Here is a 15315-nt window from a genome sequence, read left to right on the forward strand (position 1 = left end):
TGATTTTGACTGAGCTTTAACCGAATTTATGCACATAAATATTAATAGTTATAACTTAGTGTCTGCAATATATTTTTGAAAAATTTAAAACTGAATATATTTAATCTACTTGTGTTCAATTGTAGCTTTGTGAGCATTCTTCTCCCACCCGAGGCTAAAGTGATTGGCACTCGGTTCCGTTGGTGGCAGCCTACCCACGATGGACATGAGCAGAGCGACTGGGCAATTGACAACGTATTGATAGCTGGTACAGCCAGTGAGAGAACCTTCATGCTAGATACGTTCAGCAGTACTCCTGTCCCACCACATGACCGGAGCCCCGCTGACAGTGGACCTGTTGGCAGGATTAGCTTTGATCTATTTGGAGAAAGACCCACAGGTAAATGATATTCCAGTCAGCAATAGTCACTAAGATGCCTAAATATACTGCACTGTTCTTACTGCAGTGTTTAATAAGAAAGCTCCACACAGGACTGTCTGAAGGTTTAAATGTTCTGCTGTGGGGCACCAAGCCCGTTACTTCATCCTAAGTCAATGTGATCAATTTCAACTGGAACCAAAAATACATTGAAACAGGCCTTGAAAACCACCAGTTTGAAGACTGAAAGTTACCTGTCCTGAGTGACTGCCTAATGTCAATGCTTGATTTTGTGTGTACTGCAACATGATGACTATCATTATTATACTTCAAAGCATCCCACTAACTCCATTATCACAAACTTAGTCAGGCAATGATTCATCTAGAAACACTTCAAAATGAACATATTTTTCCAGTCGAGTGAGCCAATCGCACAAGAGAATAGTGGGGGTCTGGAACTAACTGCCTGAAAGGCTGTAGAGGCAGGAACCCTCGCCACATTTAAAATGTACCTTGATATGCACTTGAAGGTGCCATAACCTACAGGGCAACGGACCAAGAACTGGAAAGTGGGATTAGGCTGGATAGCTCTTGGTCGGCCGGCCTGAACACAATGTGCAAAAATGGCCTCCTTCCGTGCTGTAAATTTCTATGCTTCTGTGATTCTATCAACTTCCAGTTGCAGCCTCAAGCTAATTACAGTCCTGTGACCCAGACACAAGTTTCTAATTACAGTCCCATCCCAGATACAAGCTTCTAATTACAGTCCTGTGACCCAGACACAAGTTTCTAATTACAGTCCCATCCCAGATACAAGCTTCTAATTACAGTCCTATGACCCAGATACAAGTTTCTAATTACAGTCCTATGACCCAGATACAAGCTTCTAATTACAGTCCTATGACCCAGACACAAGCTTCTAATTACAGGCCTATGACCCAGGCACAAGTTCCTAATTACAGTCCTATGTCCCAGATACAAGTTTCTAATTACAGTCCTGTGACCCAGACACAAGCTTCTAATTACAGGCCTATGACCCAGGCACAAGTTTCTAATTACAGTCCTATGACCCAGGCACAAGTTTCTAATTACAGTCCTATGACCCAGATACAAGTTTCCAATTACAGTCCTATGACCCAGATACAAGCTTCTAATTACAGGCCTATGACCCAGGCACAAGTTTCTAATTACAGTCCTGTGACCCAGACACAAGCTTCTAATTACAGTCCCATCCCAGAACAAGCTTCTAATTACAGTCCTATGACCCAGATACAAGCTTCTAATTACAGTCCTATGAACCAGATACAAGTTTCTAATTACAGTCCTGTGACCCAGACACAAGCTTCTAATTACAGTCCAATCCCAGAACAAGCTTCTAATTACAGTCCTATGACCCAGATACAAGCTTCTAATTACAGTCCTATGTCCCAGATACAAGCTTCTAATTACAGTCCTATGACCCAGATACAAGTTTCTAATTACAGTCCGATGACCCAGATACAAGCTTCTAATTACAGTCCTATGATCCAGGTACAAGCTTCTAATTACAGGCCTATGACCCAGGCACAAGTTTCTAATTACATGCCTATGACCCAGATACAAGCTTCTAATTACAGTCCTGTGACCCAGACACAGGCTTCTAATTATAGTCCTATGATCCAGATACAAGCTTCTAATTACAGTCCTGTGACCCAGACACAAACTTCTAATTACAGTCCTATGACCCAGATACAAGTTTCTAATTACAGTCCTATGACCCAGATACAAGTTTCTAATTACAGTCCTGTGACCCAGACACAAGCTTCTAATTACAGTCCTGTGACCCAGACACTAGCTTCTAATTACAGTCCTATGACCCAGATACAAGCTTGTAATTACAGTCCTGTGACCCAGACACAAGCTGCTAAATACTGTCCTGTGACCCAGAGACACAAGCTTCTAAAACAGTCCTGCGACACAGACACAAGCTTCTAATACAATCCTGCAACCAGACTCAATAGCATCTAGATTGCAGCCAAATTTTTAACAACTTGAGGTACTACCCTATATTTTATCTTTACTGCGACACTACAAAGGCACTGCAGATCCCAATAAACCAGCACGTTAAATGACATAATTAACATTCCCTCATTAGTCGACAAGAAAAAAATTAAAGTCATGAGAACTAATGGGTGCATTGGTATACAGAGGTTGTCCCATTTTTATTGGCAGGTTATCAGGTTGGAGTTTTGTGTAAAATGGTTGCTGTATGCAGCTAGTGCTGTTTCATTAAAATGCGTTTTTATCTTGAAAACTGTGAACATATTTGCAGCTTATAAACTAAACAAGTACTGGATGTTCCATGATGAGTGCTCTGTGGAAAGGTTCTGTGACTCCCCTGATGGAGTGATGCTCTGTGGCAGCCATGATGGTCGGGAAGTTGATGCAACGACCCATGACCTCACACCTAGCGAGCACTGGATTGTGCAGTTTAAGGTAAAATGTTCCATTCTGTTTTACAAAATTAAAATGAATATAATAATTAACAGTGTGTTGTATTCTGTGCATTGAAAGAAACATGTATATGCTAGATGCTAAAACTTTAAGAAGAGTCGAAGAGCAAAGACCTAGGGGGTTCAGATGCCTAAATCTTTAAATTTGGGGAACCGGTTTGTAAAGCTGTGTTCCTCAACAAATCGAATCTTGGCTGACACTTCAGTGCAATGCTGAGGGAGTGCTGCACTGTCAGCCTTTTGGGATGTTTGTGATGCTTCTTCAGTTTGTAGGACATTCTGGAATAGCATAAAATAAAAACAACAATGGGTTAGTAAATGCCTGACGGGGAGATAGGTTAGCATTTTCGATGGTCCCTTCATCAGATGATAGTCTTGTGACCGCTGTTAACTTGCATTTCCCATTCAGAAGTTGACAAATCTATAAAGTATTGCCAGCATTTATTTTAGATTTCCAGCATTTAAAGATTCTCTTTTTCACTCTCTTTTCAAGGACAGCTTAAGCTGTCTCGATATGAACATAGTATTGTTAACAGGCTGGGCATCTTGATATGTACACAACTTAATATCATTGTTTAGTTATAAGCATCACATTGGTCTATTTGGGCACTAGGCTTAAAAGGGACAAGCCCTCTGGTGTAGTTTGGTTTCTTGTCTTTATTTTGAAAACAGTACTGCTCTCTGCAAGAGCGCTTCAGCTAGTCCCACTCCCCTGCCCTTTCTCCATAGCCCTGCAAATTTCTCTCCTTCGGGTACTTATCCAACTCCCTTTTGAAAGCCGTGATTGAGTCTGCCTCCACCATCCCTTCAGGCAGTGCATTCCAGATCCTAACCACTCGCTGCGTAAAAAAGTTTTTTCTTACATCACCTTTGGTTCTTTTGCCAATCACTTTAAATCTGTCTCCTCTGGTTCTCGACCCTTCAGCCAATGGGAACAGTTTCTCTCTATCTACCCTGTCCAGACCCCTCATGATTTTGAACACCTCTATCAAATCTCCTCTCAATTTTCTCTGCTCTAAGGAGAACAACCCCAGTTTCTCCAATCTATCCACATAACTCAAGTTCCTCATTCCTGGAAACATTCTTGTAAGTCTTTTACGTTATACAAATGTTATACATCTGTTTCCTTAGGTTATAGAAAGAAGAAAGAACTTGCACCGATGTAGAACCTTATCACGTCCTCCGAACATCCCAAACTGTTTCAATTAGTGGATGCCTTTTGAAATGTAGTCACTGTTGTGTAGGTAAATGCAGCAGTCACTTACTGCACAGCAGATAAGATGAATGATCAATGAATCTGCTTTTGATGGTGTTGGTTGAGGGAGAAATATTGACCAACACACTGGGAGAATGCCCAACTCTTCTTTGAATAGTGGCATGAGATCTTTTATATCGATTGAACCACCAGAGCTAGGTACTCAATTTAACATCTCTACTGAAAGATGGTACTGCTGACATTGCCACACTCCCTTAGTACTGCACTGATGTGTCGGCCTAGATTACATATTCGGATCCTGGTATGGGGCTTGATAGTATTGGCCATATGCTTCATTTTATGTTCATTTATTTCAGAATATTCGGGTAGATATTGGATAGCGCCAGTCTGTAGGCACTAACTGTGCAAAGACAATAATCCCTGTACTGGAATAGGTAGGCATAAGGCCCGATTAAAGGCTTCGGGCTTCATTGAAATTAGACTGGCGCACAGCGGACGCTTGCTGCGATTCACCAAGAAGCTAGCCAGTGAAGCAGGCCCCAATTTCAGGCCGCTGCAATACAGGCAGCAGCCCTGAGATAGGTCCTGGGAGGGGTGGGGTGGCAGGTGATGGGGTAGGGGCTGAGCAAGGGCCAGCAACGGTCGTCGGGACTGCTGTGGAGCCGGGAGTAACACATCATAACACTCTATGGCCCTGAACTTCCTTGAGGCCTGCATGCCATGCATGCGTAGCAGAGCAGAACTCCTCCCAAATTGTGGGAATGGGGTCATATGTATAGCCGGGGCAAGCGCCTCACACCTGCAAGGATTCTTCCACAGCCTCTGTCCGATATGAGCTTGGAAGACAGAGTGGCCCACAACAGCTCTGCCTGAGGAGTCCGAAGGAGGTCAGGTGGAATGGGGGGGCAATTTTTTTTTTAAAATCATCAGCTCACATGGTCATTGTCCCTGCAGACTAAAGATAATCGATGCCCAGCCGTGGCTTGGAACCTTTCTGAAGCCAGTTCTTCACTTTGCAAACTAATTGAAATGTCATTTGGATTAAGGTAAACATCATAATAAGCGGAAAAAGTCAATGATTTTGCTTATGGAATTCGTTCAATTTTTTTCAGATTTCGGTGGGCTGCAAAAGCACAGAAAAAGTCATTCAGGATCAGGTTCACATTCAGTACTCCACCGATTTTGGAGTTAACTGGCGTTACCTGGTGCCACAGTGTTTACCGGCCGACCCACAGTGCTCTGGTGACATCACTCAGCCATCTGTATTCTTCACTGCCAAGGAATGGAAAAGAGTCATTTATCCACTGCCAGAAAATCTGGTGGGCAAGTGAGTAAAAGGGGCTTTTGTAGTGAAGTGATCCAGCTCAATGGCTTCTTGTTGAAACTTTCTATCTTTGAGATAACTCAGTGGAAATCTGGAGTTTTAAAAAATATGTTTCTTCTCTGTTGAATACCACTACTGTTGACTGCAATTCCAGCTCTTCCCAAATGGGTCCTCTTAGCTTTTCTAAATAGTCAAAATCAGAGCTGACAGTGCAACGCTCCCTACTCCTTCCCACTTAAGCTTTCGAGGGTAACGGTCCTTATCGCCCCAACGCTCCTTCACCCCACCCCCTACATTAAAAGTATCCTCTTGATCTGCTCACCATAAACCCCCACCTGAAATACTAAGTTCAGTGTGGAGAAGAGGAACTCTCTGCCCAGCTCAGATGTAAATCTGGACTCTGGACCTGGTGATTACAAGTCACTGGGCCCCGAGTTTAGTCAAACCTAAGTTCCGCCCCTGTACCGTTGAAAGGACCGCTAAGGTCCTGACGGTACTTCGTGTGGAAGTTTGGTGGAAAAATGGGGAAAAAAACACCCAGCGGAAAAAATGGGCCTTACGCGCCGATTCTGGGCGACAGCGGGCGATAGATCGGATTCTAGGCGGCAAATGCAATCCTCGCCAAAGTAATGCCGAGGATAGCGTCGGGCCGAGGGAGAGGGAGAACGGGAAAAGAATAATGTTTCAATGAATGGAAAAAAAACTTTTACAAATCCTTCGAAGAACCCTAGCCACCAAAATCGCTGCAAAAGAAATGAAGAAAACAAGTGCACTAACCTTTTCTTGCAGGCCTTCATACTTACCGTTCAGGTAAAACCTGCCTCCACGCGGTGGTCTCTTCTGCTGCTGGAGCGGAGGACCGCCCGGACTAAATTAAAAAGTAGGACCTCAAAAGTAGTAATCTCGGGATTGCTACCAGTGCCACGTGCTAGTCAGAGTAGGAATCGCAGGATAGCTCAGATGAATACGTGGCTTGAGCAATGGTGCAGCAGGGAGGGATTCAAATTCCTGGGGCATTGGAACCGGTTCTGGGGGAGGTGGGACCAGTACAAACCGGACGGTCTGCACCTGGGCAGAATCGGAACCAATGTCCTCGGGGGAGTGTTTGCTAGTGCTGTTGGGGAGGAGTTAAACTAATATGGCAGGGGGATGGGAACCAATGCAGGGAGATAGAGGGAAACAAAAAGGAGGCAAAAACAAAAGACAGAAAGGAGATGAGGAAAAGTGGAGGGCAGAGAAACCCAAGGCAAAGAACAAAAAGGGCCATTGTACAGCAAAATTCTAAAAGGACAGAGGGTGTTAAAAAAACAAGCCTAAAGGCTTTGTGTCTTAATGCAAGGAGTATCCGCAATAAGGTGGATGAATTAACTGTGCAAATAGATGTTAACAAATATGATGTGATTGGGATTACGGAGACGTGGCTCCAGGATGATCAGGGCTGGGAACTCAACATCCAGGGGTATTCAACATTCAGGAAGGATAGAATAAAAGGAAAAGGAGGTGGGGTAGCATTGCTGGTTAAGGAGGAGATTAAGGCAATAGTTAGGAAGGACATTAGCTTGGATGATGTGGAATCTATATGGGTAGAGCTGCAGAACACCAAAGGGCAAAAAGCGTTAGTGGGAGTTGTGTACAGACCTCCAAACAGTAGTAGTGATGTTGGGGAGGGCATCAAACAGGAAATTAGGGGTGCGTGCAATAAAGGTGCAGCAGTTATAATGGGTGACTTTAATATGCACATAGATTGGGCAAACCAAACTGGAAGCAATACGGTGGAGGAGGATTTTCTGGAGTGCATAAGGGATGGTTTTTTAGACCAATATGTCGAGGAACCAATTAGGGGGGAGGCCATCTTAGACTGGGTGTTATGTAATGAGAGATGATTAATTAGCAATCTCGTTGTGCGAGGCCCCTTGGGGAAGAGTGACCATAATATGGTGGAATTCTGCATTGGGATGGAGAATGAAACAGTTAATTCAGAGACCATGGTCCAGAACTTAAAGAAGGGTAACTTTGAAGGTATGAGGCGTGAATTGGCTGGGATGGATTGGCGAATGATACTTAAGGGGTTGACTGTGGATGGGCAATGGCAGACATTTAGAGACCGCATGGATGAACTACAACAATTGTACATTCCTGTCTGGCATAAAAATAAAAAAGGGAAGGTGGCTCAACCGTGGCTATCAAGGGAAATCAGCGATAGTATTAAAGCCAAGGAAGTGGCATACAAATTGGCCAGAAATAGCAGCGAACCTGGGGACTGGGAGAAATTTAGAACTCAGCAGAGGAGGACAAAGGGTTTGATTAGGGCAGGGAAAATGGAGTATGAGAAGAAGCTTGCAGGGAACATTAAGATGGATTGCAAAAGTTTCTATAGATATGTAAAGAGAAAAAGGTTAGGAAAGACAAACGTAGGTCCTCTGCAGTCAGAATCAGGGGAAGTCATAACGGGGAACAAAGAAATGGCGGACCAATTGAACAAGTACTTTGGTTCGGTATTCACGAAGGAGGACACGAACAACCTTCCGGTTATAAAAGGGGTCGGGGGGTCTAGTAAGGAGGAGGAACTGAGGGAAATCCTTATTTGCCGGGAAATTGTGTTGGGGAAATTGATGGGATTGAAGGCCGATAAATCCCCAGGGCCTGATGGACTGCATCCCAGAGTACTTAAGGAGGTGGCCTTGGAAATAGTGGATGCGTTGACAGTCATTTTCCAACATTCCATTGACTCTGGATCAGTTCCTATGGAGTGGAGGGTAGCCAATGTAACCCCACTTTTTAAAAAAGGAGGGAGAGAGAAAACAGGGAATTATAGACCGGTAGTGGGTAAAATGATGGAATCAATTATTAAGGATGTCATAGCAGTGCATTTGGAAAGAGGTGACATGATAGGTCCAAGTCAGCATGGATTTGTGAAAGGGAAATCATGCTTGACAAATCTTCTGGAATTTTTTGAGGATGTTTCCAGTAGAGTGGATAAGGGAGAACCAGTTGATGTGGTATATTTGGACTTTCAGAAGGCGTTCGACAAGGTCCCACACAAGAGATTGATGTGCAAAGTTAGAGCACATGGGATTGGGGGTAGTGTACTGACATGGATTGAGAACTGGTTGTCAGACAGGAAGCAAAGAGTAGGAGTAAATGGGTACTTTTCAGAATGGCAGGCAGTGACTAGTGGGGTACCGCAAGGTTCTGTGCTGGGGCCCCAGCTGTTTACACTGTACATTAATGATTTAGATGAGGGGATTAAATGTAGTATCTCCAAATTTGCGGATGACACTAAGTTGGGTGGCAGTGTGAGCTGCGAGGAGGATGCTGTGAGGCTGCAGAGCGACTTGGATAGGTTAGGTGAGTGGGCAAATGCATGGCAGATGAAGTATAATGTGGATAAATGTGAGGTTATCCACTTTGGTGGTAAAAACAGAGAGACAGACTATTATCTGAATGGTGACAGATTAGGAAAAGGGGAGGTGCAAAGAGACCTGGGTGTCATGGTACATCAGTCATTGAAGGTTGGCATGCAGGTGCAGCAGGCGGTTAAGAAAGCAAATGGCATGTTGGCCTTCATAGCAAGGGGATTTGAGTACAGGGGCAGGGAGGTGTTGCTACAGTTGTACAGGGCATTGGTGAGGCCACACCTGGAGTATTGTGTACAGTTTTGGTCTCCTAACCTGAGGAAGGACATTCTTGCTATTGAGGGAGTGCAGCGAAGGTTCACCAGACTGATTCCCGGGATGGCGGGACTGACCTATCAAGAAAGGCTTGTATTCACTGGAGTTCAGAAGAATGAGAGGGGACCTCATAGAAACATTTAAAATTCTGACGGGGTTAGACAGGTTAGATGCAGGAAGAATGTTCCCAATGTTGGGGAAGTCCAGAACCAGGGGTCACAGTCTAAGGATAAGGGGTAAGCCATTTAGGACCGAGATGCGGAGGAACTTCTTCACCCAGAGAGTGGTGAACCTGTGGAATTCTCTACCACAGAAAGTTGTTGAGGCCAATTCACTAAATATATTCAAAAAGGAGTTAGATGAGGTCCTTACTACTAGGGGGATCAAGGGGTATGGCGAGAAAGCAGGAATGGGGTACTGAAGTTGAATGTTCAGCCATGAACTCATTGAATGGCGGTGCAGGCTAGAAGGGCCGAATGGCCTACTCCTGCACCTATTTTCTATGTTTCTATGTTTCTATGTTAATATGGGGACTCAGTGGGCAAGAGGACATTTGTCGGTGTTGCACGCTGGCGCAAGTCAGCGGACGGTCCCCAGCGGTCTTCTCTCCCCGCCGGCGTGAAGGCCTCACCAAACTCACTCGGAGGGGAGACTGCTCAGAAAACTTGGCAGCAGCCGGCGGTCAGTCCACGAAATTCAGGCCTTGCTATTCCCTCCTCCACCCCACGTAGAGATTAAAACCTGTGCCTCCATGGGGTCTGAACATCTCCCCACTTCCCCGTTATCTCAATGACAAACTGGTGAAACAAAGGGGAGCGTACCCCACTCCCAACAGCCCCCCCCCCCCCCTCTTCCCGGGTAAAAGCTGAGGCTGGTGGCAAAAATACAGTTCACTACAACCTCCCTGCACTTGCTCCTCTTGTCCTCTACCTTTCCCCACCCCCTTCCCCTAACCTCCTCCTCCTTCTCCAATCCCTACTCCCCATCCCTTCCTCGCTCCTTCACCTGGCCCAGTTATCATCCAATACAAACTGACCTTTGACCTTTGACCATTGACCATCTCATAGAAACGTTTAAAATTCTGACGGGTTTAGACAGGTTAGATGCAGGAAGAATGTTCCCAATGTTGGGGAAGTCCAGAACCAGGGGTCACAGTCTAAGGATAAGGGGTAAGCCATTTAGGACCGAGATGAGGAGAAACTTCTTCACCCAGAGAGTGGTGAACCTGTGGAATTCTCTACCACAGAAAGTTGTTGAGGCCAATTCACTAAATATATTCAAAAAGGAGTTAGATGTAGTCCTTACTACTAGTGGAATCAAGGGGTATGGCGAGAAAGCAGGAATGGGGTACTGAAGTTGCATGTTCAGCCATGAACTCATTGAATGGTGGTGCAGGCTCGAAGGGCCGAATAGCCTGCTCCTGCACCTATTTTCTATGTTTCTTTGTTTCGATGTTGCTTGTTTCGAATGCTACATTTGACCATGTGTAACATCACAGGAGACCATCGCGTAATATATTAAAAAAGCTCATCTCTGCCTGCTCTTCCTGTCAAATTATAAATTCCTATGTCCATATTTATAATGAAAACAGTCTATGTAATCTTGTAATGCAGTAATTACATCCTCCACCACCCTCGTGGAAGCACTGCAATGGTACCACTGGCAGAAAGGTGTAATTACAGCATGACAAGTTTACATGGGCAATTTCCATTATAACTGTGAACATAGAAATTTATAATGAAAATACAAACATAAGGGCTGAATGTATGACGTTAAAATGGAGACTGAATTATGCCTGCGTGCCATGGTCCAAATGACCCTGTTTAACGGGAACACTACAGTTGGGCTCGACTCCCTCTGTGCAATGCAATGGCAGATCAACTTACATACACACAGTGCATCTTTGGGCCCAAGTTTCCACATGATTCGCGCCTGATTTTTAGGAGCAACTGGTGGAGAACGGACTATTTTAGAAATCGCAATTCTCCACATTTTTTTTTCTGCAGTTCTGGTCAGGTAGAACAGTTCTTCAAAAGGGGGCGTGTCCGGCCACTGACGCCTGATTTGAAAGTTTCCACAGTGAAAATGTATTCCAAACTAAAGTAGAATGGAGCCAGTGAAGATTTTTGTAGAACTGAAAAAACCTGTTCTACACATTAAAAAATCAGGCGCAGGTTACAAATTAGGCGTCCAGAACGAGGTGGGGGGGAGGGGAGGAGAAGGGAACTCATTAAATTCGACAATAAATCCTTATTTATACTTCTACAAATATTATACAAATAAATCCAACCTGAATAAACATTTATAAGCCACGAAAAGATTAAATAAACCATCTTCCTACCTGTGTGAAAGTGCTTCAGCCAGGGAGAATTCTGCAGCCGTTCGTGCCGCTGAGCGGGAGGGGGAGAGAGAGAGAGAGAGAGAGGGGGGAGGGGGGAGAGAGAGGGGGGGAGGGGGGAGAGAGAGAGGGGAGGGGGGGGAGGGGGGAGAGAGAGGGGGGGAGGGGGGAGAGAGAGAGGGGAGGGGGGGGAGGGGGGAGAGAGAGAGGGGAGGGGGGGAGGGGGGAGAGAGAGAGGGGGGGAGGGGGGAGAGAGGGAGGGGGGAGGGGGGGAGAGAGAGAGGGGGGGAGGGGGGAGAGAGAGAGGGGAGTAGGGGGGGAGAGAGAGAGGGGGGGAGGGGGGGAGAGAGAGAGGGGAGGGAGAGAGAGAGGGGAGGGAGAGAGAGAGGGGAGGGAGAGAGAGAGAGAGAGGGGAGGGGGAGAGAGAGAGAGAGGGGAGGGGGGGAGAGGGAGGGAGGGAGAGAGAGGGAGGGAGAGAGGCGGGGGCGTCGGGTCGGGGAACAGGAGCGCGGGTTGGGTCAGTGGCGAGGGGAGAGCGGGTGTCGGGTCTCGGGTCGGTGCGGGGGGGGGGGGAAGCGGGTGTCGGGTCAGTGGGGGGGGGGAGCGGGTGTCGGGGCGGGGGGGGGAGCGGGTGTCGGGTCGTCGGGGGAGGGGGGGAGCGGGAGTCGGGTCTCGGGTCGGTGCGGGGGGGGGGGGAAGCGGGTGTCGGGTCAGTGGGGGGGGGGAGCGGGTGTCGGGGCGGGGGGGGGAGCGGGAGTCGGGTCGGGTCTGGTCGGCGGCGGGGGGATGGGGAGCGAGTGTCGGGTCTGGTCAGGCGGGGAGCAGGAGCTGGCCGTGGGAGGAGGCCATTGGGCCAGGGCTAGGGGCTGCGTGCTTCGGGCCCCTCCCACACAGTTTCGGGCGCCTGGAGCTACTGCACTTGCGTGCCGACTGTAGCGCGCATGTGCAGAGGTCCCGGCACTGTTTTTAGCGCAGGGACCTGGCTCCGCCCCCCCCACAGCTCGTGCTGACTGCGCCAAGGGCCAGAGGACCTGTAAGTAGGTGCAGACTACCGAGGATTTTTTTAGGCGCGAAAAACGGGCGCCCAGCTTGGAGGGGCGCCCGTTTTTTTTCTTGTGGAAACTTGGGCCCTTTGTACATTTGATTGAACCCCAACACATGGCTGGAGGAGACTAAACAGCATTGTTTGAAACAGAAGTTCACAAATGCAAATGAAAACTCAAAGTTTAATATGAATAATTTTTGATACGATTCTTCAGTCATCATCGAGGACATTAGATGTTTGCAATATCTGTTGGATGCTCATTAGTCACATACTGAATCTAAATCGTGTTGGATGGATGGCGATGACGTTAATCGGCTTTGTGCAGGCCTGTAGCTTCTGAAGTCAGTGAAGCAGTCAGTTAAGGTGGTTGCTTAATACCACTGGCCTGAGGCAGTGCTGGAAATTACCAACTGTATGTAAGATGCCTTTCACTATTCCTCAGCCAAGTGATTGAGTGAATCATTCTTCTGTATCAGTAAAACTGACTCCATATTACCCTAAGCTATGGAACGGTGCCACTTCCATTTGAACCAAAAATAAATTGGTCCTGGACACAGTGGAGGAGGGCCTGTCGCACATTTCCATTTCGCTAACCACGGGAGCATTTGTGCAGCTGAGAAATAATGCAGAAGGGAAAACATATAATCAATTTGACTGGAAAGACGAGGTCCTTTGGTCAATATATTTGTATCAAGTCTTTGATCAGTTTTCTTTGCGAGTAGCATTTTCACAAATGTATAATTGTCATTCTGATGTAGGCACTCTTATGCAAATTCCAAGTGAAATTAAATCTAAAACGTGCTGTTTTCTTCCAGTCCTGTGAGATTCCGATTCTATCAGAAGTATTCAGACATCCAGTGGGCGATTGATAATTTCTATGTGGGGCCTGCTTGCCCAGACAATTGTGGAGGACATGGTGACTGCCTGAACAAACAGTGCTTCTGTGACCCCGGCTTCACTGGGTCAAATTGTTACTTGAGTCGGCCTCTAAAGGTATTATTGGATTATGTGAAATATCCTAAAATTCCAAGACGTGCAGAATATTCATGGGGATCTTGAATCCAGGCTTGCATTCTACAGGGGTCATGAGTATCAGCATGATGCTGTATAACCTGATCACTTGCACAGCCCAGTTAAACATGATTTTCCATTCGTCATTTGTTAATAGTGAATGCATGGGTAGTTCTTATGATTATTCAGATTCACAAATAAATTAAACATACAAAACTCCTTGGCTGGTAACAAAAAATGTATGAAGCAATTAGTTTATCAGTGAACGATGCTCAGTTTTGCACTTGCATGAAACAGGATCTAATAACTGTGCCCTTTCCTCAATGTTAATCCTCGGTCACAATGCAGTGAAAGATTTGGTCATTATCTGCAAAAAATATTTTGTAACATACCTCTCTTAATGGCACTGACTGGTGTGGTATTAAGCTGCACAGACCAGAAGGTTTTAAGTGAAATGTCTTATCTCTGATGAGTTAGCTGATCTCAATCAAGGCAGCATTTGAAGTGATGGGCATCAGTAACCCCTGGACTTACATCAGTAACCCCTGGACCTACATCAGTAACCCCTGGACCTACATCAGTAACCCCTGGACCTACATCAGTAACCCCTGGACCTACATCAGTAACCCCCTGGACCTACATCAGTAACCCCTGGACCTACATCAGTAACCCCTGGACCTACATCAGTAACCCCTGGACCTACATCAGTAACCCCTGGACCTACATCAGTAACCCCTGGACCTACATCAGTAACCCCTGGACCCACATCAGTAACCCCTGGACCCACATCAGTAACCCCTGGACCCACATCAGTAACCCCTGGACCCACATCAGTAACCCCTGGACCCACATCAGTAACCCCTGGACCTACATCAGTAACCCCTGGACCTACATCAGTAACCCCTGGACCTACATCAGTAACCCCTGGACCTACATCAGTAACCCCTGGACTTACATCAGTAACCCCTGGACCTACATCAGTAACCCCGGGACCTACATCAGTAACCCCTGGACCTACATCAGTAACCCCCTGGGCCAACCTTCCCACTCCTGGTTATTACCCAGTAACCTCTGTTGAAAAGTGTAGGACATTGGGCGAGAACAGGATAGAAGTTGCACTTACAAACTGCTGCCAGGGACTGACCGTCGAAGCTCACACAGGAAGAATGTCAAGATACTGGACTGCTTCCAATCCCCCTGGAACTGAACCTAGCAAGTCTGCAGCAGGGGGTGAAATAAACAAGGACATCTGTTGTGACAGTTTAACGTGCTGGTTGATGTTTAGCAGTAATTAATGTATAATAGCCACAATGAGTTTGTCACTTAGGTACAAACATAAGAACATAAGAACATAAGAATTAGGAACAGGAGTAGGCCATCTAGCCCCTCGAACCTGCTCCGCCATTCAACAAGATCATGGCTGATCTGGCCGTGGACTCAGCTCCACTTACCCGCCCGCTCCCCGTAACCCTTAATTCCCTTATTGGTTAAAAATCTATCTATCTGTGACTTGAATACATTCAATGAGCTAGCCTCAACTGCTTCCTTGGGCAGGGAATTCCACAGATTCACAACCCTCTGGGTGAAGAAATTCCTTCTCAACTCGGTTTTAAATTGGTTCCCCCGTATTTTGAGGCTGTGCCACCTAGTTCTAGTCTCCCCTACCAGTGGAAACAACCTCTCTGACTCTATCTTGTCTATCCCTTTCATGATTTTAAATGTTTCTATAAGATCACCCCTCATCCTTCTGAACTCCAACGAGTAAAGACCCAGTCTACTCAATCTATCATCATAAGGTAACCCCCTCATCTCCGGAATCAACCTAGTGAATCGTCTCTGTACCCCCTCCAAAGCCAGTAT

The 15315-nt window shown here is 46.3% G+C and overlaps 1 protein-coding gene across 1 annotated transcript in view; it reads left to right on the forward strand.

The window, feature by feature from the left end:
* The window catches only part of LOC139277976 (reelin-like), a 411305-nt gene that overhangs the window by 373836 nt on the left and 22154 nt on the right, over positions 1-15315 (forward strand). The window contains exons 50-53 of the mRNA XM_070896619.1: positions 126-379; positions 2670-2833; positions 5179-5393; positions 13260-13437. Coding sequence (XP_070752720.1) covers positions 126-379; positions 2670-2833; positions 5179-5393; positions 13260-13437 — 811 coding nt within the window. The remainder of the gene's footprint in view (positions 1-125; positions 380-2669; positions 2834-5178; positions 5394-13259; positions 13438-15315) is intronic.

Source organism: Pristiophorus japonicus, chromosome 13 (genome assembly GCF_044704955.1).
Source record: "Pristiophorus japonicus isolate sPriJap1 chromosome 13, sPriJap1.hap1, whole genome shotgun sequence".
NCBI lineage: Eukaryota > Metazoa > Chordata > Chondrichthyes > Pristiophoridae > Pristiophorus > Pristiophorus japonicus.